General features: G+C 38.4%; 1 protein-coding gene across 1 annotated transcript in view; it reads right to left on the reverse strand.

Annotated features, from left to right (window-relative positions):
• The window catches only part of LOC104536506 (isoleucine--tRNA ligase, cytoplasmic-like), a gene marked incomplete at its 3' end in the record, with an annotated part of 54,422 nt that extends 54,344 nt beyond the window's left edge, over positions 1–78 (reverse strand). Inside the window, exon 1 of the mRNA XM_010179133.1 lies at positions 1–78. This exon is cut by the window's left edge and continues 62 nt beyond it. Within this exon, the coding sequence (XP_010177435.1) occupies positions 1–78 (78 nt within the window).
• Between the last annotated feature and the right edge of the window lie 5,026 nt (positions 79–5,104).

Genomic DNA, 5,104 nt, shown 5'->3' on the forward strand with positions numbered 1-5,104 from the left:
GTTACGCTTTTTCCAGAGCTCCAAGATCTTCTCTTCCTCATCTGGAAAAGTTATGTTTTCTGGAACTTGCTGAACCATTCTTTCCCAGCAACAGCAAAGCAGAGAAAAGAAAATGCATATTGAACAGAAGTGAGGAAAAAATGACTTCACAAATACAATTTATTGTCCTAGAAACCCATATCACCAAACCACGTCTCAGTTTTTCAAAGAGCTTGATTCAGTGTAGACATGGAAGCACTATATTCTAAAAAAAGCCTAATAATTTTGAGACTAGCACTGAAATTTTGTAACAGGATTCTTCATTAATTCAACTATGGTTGTTCATTTTTTATTATACTCTTATTTTTGTTTCCTACAGAAAACAGTCAAAGGGCAAATTATTTTTCGGTTACAAGTTTGGGATTTTTTCTAAGGAAAAGTTTCCAAGTTCAAACTGACCTTTCAGCATCGGAGACTTAGTTTAAGCACAGGAACTAAAAGTAGTGAAGAAGAGGCTCCTTTTCACTGTATGTCTGCTCCATTTAAAGGTTTTAAACTGCATTTTAACATCTAGCCAAGACATCATTTCCAGATGCTCCTAAAAGCAGCCAGACTTCAGATTGCATTGTGTTTCAACTATGCTATGCAAGATGAATGTGTAGGAAGAATGTGAATTAACAGATGAGGAAAAAGCTCAAAGACCTCAGCTGTGAACCTTGAAAAGCTCCAACTTCCAGAGTACTGGCAAAACTGTAAGTATCTTTCTGGGGTTTTTTTGGTGGGGTTTTTTGGTTGGTTTGGTTTGGTTTTTTTACTTTACTTTTACATGTCAGAACTAAGCTACAGGTGGCTATTTCTTGCTGGCCATTTCCTGAAGGTCTTTTTTTATTTGGGGGGTTTTGACTACCAGAGACCACAGCTGTTTTTCAATCCTGTGTAAGTCAACGAAAATCACTACAACCAAAATTATGTCCCAGCTTCCTACACAACACAAGGAAGCAAATTCTCAGCATCCTTAGAAACACACAACAGAGCTGCCTGGTGATCCAGACCTGCGACGAGATTCAAAAGGGCCAAACTTCAACAAAATGCTACAGCAAGCACTGAACAAAAGCTCTGTGGAATAAGAATATTTAAGACAGGAGCTCTATAACAGAAGAAAACTGTTTATGGAGGTTATAATCACAGAATCATCAAGGTTGGAAGAGATCTCTAAGGTCATCAAGTCCAACCATGAACTTAACACCACCGTGCGCACTAAACCATGTCCTGAAGTGTCACATCCATGTGTTGCTTGAACACCTCCAGGGATGGGGACTTCACCACCTCCCTGGGCAGCCCCTTCCAGCATCTGTCCACTCTTCCAGTAGAGAAACTTTTTCAATATCCAATCTAACCCTCTCCTGGCACAACCCGAGGCCATGTAGAAGAGAAACAGGCTTTTCCACCTCTGACTTCACTGCTGCTGCTCTTTAGCATTTACACCAAAACAAGCAAGCACTACACGTTAGCCTCAAGCTTCACTTGGTGTTATAGAAACACAAGCAATGACACAAGGACTGAATCTTCCGATTTAGTCTGGTTTGTCAAATAGCAACGATAAGCAGCAACAAATGCAAATGCCTGAAGACAGTTACAGCTGGCATGCTGTTTGGTAACACTTATGTTCTAAAACATTAACTTAAATGAAACCCAGACCATCACAGAACTTGCTGGAAAAGTGTGTCCCAAAATTAAACCTACAAATTCCACCATGCATACTTTTTGTACTAATGACAGATCATTCTACCCACTAATAAACCCCAATTATTAAGACAGACAAGAAATTAATTGATAAACCCCCAACCTAGCACCCAGGCAACACAGCAGCTGGAGAAGAAACCACGAGCTGACAAGGAACACACAGGCACAGCCTGGATGTACTCTTAAAAAGGTAACAACCAGTCTTAGCACAGTGAGTTACAGTACGTGCAAGTCGTACATGAGCTTTCATCATTATATCTCAAAGCACTCAACAAAGCACTAATTAGGCCATGCCGTTTCTCAGTAATTTGATCACAGCCCCAAGATCAGTGCCAGAGACAATGGAGATGATAAAAGAATTCAGCCTTAAAGCTTTTTTCCTACAAGCCAGTTGACTTCAGAAGAGAACTGAGGATCTGCACATTTTACTTAGATCAAGCTCAGCATTCACAATAACTGCAAAGGTTTTGGCAACTGGCTCAGCTGTCAAGTCTCTACAATCTAATAAATTAAATATAGGTTTATGGTTTGTCTGTAACTGTGATCGGGCTATGGAGGCTGCTCACGTGTCACGGACTCCATGCGTAAATCACAGTATCACTTTTGGCCCACTTCTACCAACTGAAGCACTGCATGCACAAAGCAGTGTCCAGTAACCACAGGGCACAAGTCTATACACACTCTTATCAGTATGACAAGAGAAGTTTATTGTGTCAGAATTAGGAAAGAAAATTACTGATGAGAATTAATACGTAGTCACTACAGGTCAGTTTTTTTCAAGTTACAAAACAGAATTTCAAACAGATTGGCTTAAAAGACAAACCAGATTTAAAATCATCTATGGCTCAAGCTCAGCTGAGCAAAAAAGCGAAGACTTGCGCGCTCAGGAAAAGCATCATCAGTTTATAGACAGATATATGACTAATTCCATATACCCACAGCAAAACAAGTTCATTACTATGAGCAATCTAGGTTAGTAAACACTAGGGGTGGTTTGGGTTTGTTTTCTTTATTCACTTTCTGCTGATAAAAAGTATTAAAATACCAAGACAATGCACCACTGAGGAACTCTGTTTTTTTAAGTACACTCACTTTTTCTGAAAGATAGTAACATTCAGTAGGAAAGGTGTCAAAGTCTGTAGATCGTACTACAGCAGCCTTAAACTTATGCTTGGCTTCTTATCTAAAAAAATAAACAAACAAGCATTAAAACCATAAAAGCAAGTTAGAATGTGTGTTTTTTTCAATATTAATACTGTTTAAAAAAAACTGTAACTTTTCAACAAAAATTCTATTAAAAGGCCACTCTGAATGAAGAGAACCCATATTTCAGAAATTCATTGGACTTAACATACATCACATACAGGTAGATTATTAAAACAAAGTGGAATTCAAGATACTACACATTTTGAGAAAGTGAAAACATAAAGAATCAGTATGAATTAAAGTGTACAAAAGGTCCCCTGATTTCAAGGGGTTTACAATCAGTTTCTTCTCCTTGTTCCAGTCGCCTTCTCCCACAGACTATTCTATATGAGAGACCAATGCACCAACTTCCCTCCAGAGATGAGGAGGATCCTCCTTTCTTCATCTACAGATGCCTCCCTCAGCATTAAACAATGTGATATTTTCCATACACAGTGAACCACGCTCTTCATTTCTGTCTTTAGGTACTGAGCTTTGAGATAAGGCAATTCCTAGGGTAACAATATTCTGAACTGTCCACCTGATAACCAAAAGCATCCATTTATAGAACAGATGGAAACAACCAGGTTTAAAACAAAAGGAAGGATGGATGGGAACAGAATGCTAAGTTACAGAACAAATGTTGCTGCTGAAGATCTTGTGCTAATGCCTTACACAGGGAATAAAGCCACAATACTGATCAAAGACTTGAGAGCAAGTGAGAAAAAAGCAAACCAATCACCCACATCTATCTTTAAAACCTCCTTTTAAACTGAATAATCTTGTTCTACTCTTAACTAGCACTTCATATAAACTATCAAAGAGTTGAAAATACAAGAACTTAGTAGGAAAAAAAAAGAAAGCAAAAAAAAAAGTTCATTTTCTTCTCCAAAAGGACATAAAGCTGCCACTCTCATAGCCAGTCTCCCTAGCACTGCAATTTGTAAGTGTAACTACTTCAGGAAAGAATTAAAACCATGGCTTTCTTCACAAAAGTTCTGGGTTTGATGGTGACATAGAAAATGTATATTTACTCTTTATTTATAACAGACTGATAATGGCCTGATTATTCCACTGTACTATTTGATGGGTGACCACACTGATGAGTTACAGACTGTTCTTACTGAAAATATATACCACAATTGACCATATCAGGAAACTAAACTGGGGAACTAGGAAGTGGCAATATCTAATTTCTAAAGAGGTAAATTAAGTCTATTCAAGCTGAGCCTGATACCTGAGAATGGGTTGGGGAAAGCCTATCAAGATTCATTCACCTCAACACACCACTCAAGATGAAACAGTACCCAAGGACTACAGCCCATCTGTCCCACAGCAAGGAGTGTTTCTGAACAAACTCTCTGAGAGTATGCTAAAAAGCCAATTAAAAGACTGCTGAAACAGTGAGCGGACTCGTAAGTTAATACTACGTTTAGCCACAAATACATCTGATACTATGCAAGAATTCAGTTTTACCCAATATCTTACAATATCCTAAGCAAATTTTCCTGTTGTCTTCATACCACCTTGACTAAAAGGGTAAAATTTGTCACTGTGCAAAAAACTCAAGGTTATTTTGAAGTAACTTTGAAACATGTCTTTTTAAAAATCAGAAATTAGAGTCAGTTGAGTTAACAAACGCTGCTATGGGTCAACTAAATTCTGCTATTACCCTACAGTCGCTTCCTAATCATGTCACCAACAAATTGAAGGGCCATACTATCTTCAGTTTCCAGAAGGCTCCTGGAGGAGGGGAGGTGTGGGAACCAACATCTGCCAAACATAGAAATATCAAATCTGTCACAGCTGCAGTAATCAAAACCATGCCTTCCTCAAAAATTTCCCTGCTGTTAACATGATGCTTAAGTGGAACGCTTAAGACATATTACACATTGCAAGGCATCTAAGGTTCTTTGTTCAACTAATTAATGAAATAAAGCCTTGCTAGGTATTAAACTCTGCAATAAGGAAACTGGTTAACCTTTAATAAGTACTTCTTTAAAGTAATCACTGAATTCCAGAAGAATTAAAGAATCTGTATAGCACCCAAGGAAATAAAATACCTTATGCATAAAAATAGCGTTATACAGACAAACACATCAGTTCTAACGCCTGGGAAAGTGCCGATAACGTCAAAACCAGAAGCGGAGTAGCCAGCCCAGCTGCTGCCAGCCCGTTACTGCGCTCCAGAGCCCCG

This window comes from Mesitornis unicolor, unplaced genomic scaffold (genome assembly GCF_000695765.1).
Source record: "Mesitornis unicolor isolate BGI_N332 unplaced genomic scaffold, ASM69576v1 scaffold14962, whole genome shotgun sequence".
In the NCBI taxonomy this organism is placed as follows: Eukaryota; Metazoa; Chordata; class Aves; order Mesitornithiformes; family Mesitornithidae; genus Mesitornis; species Mesitornis unicolor.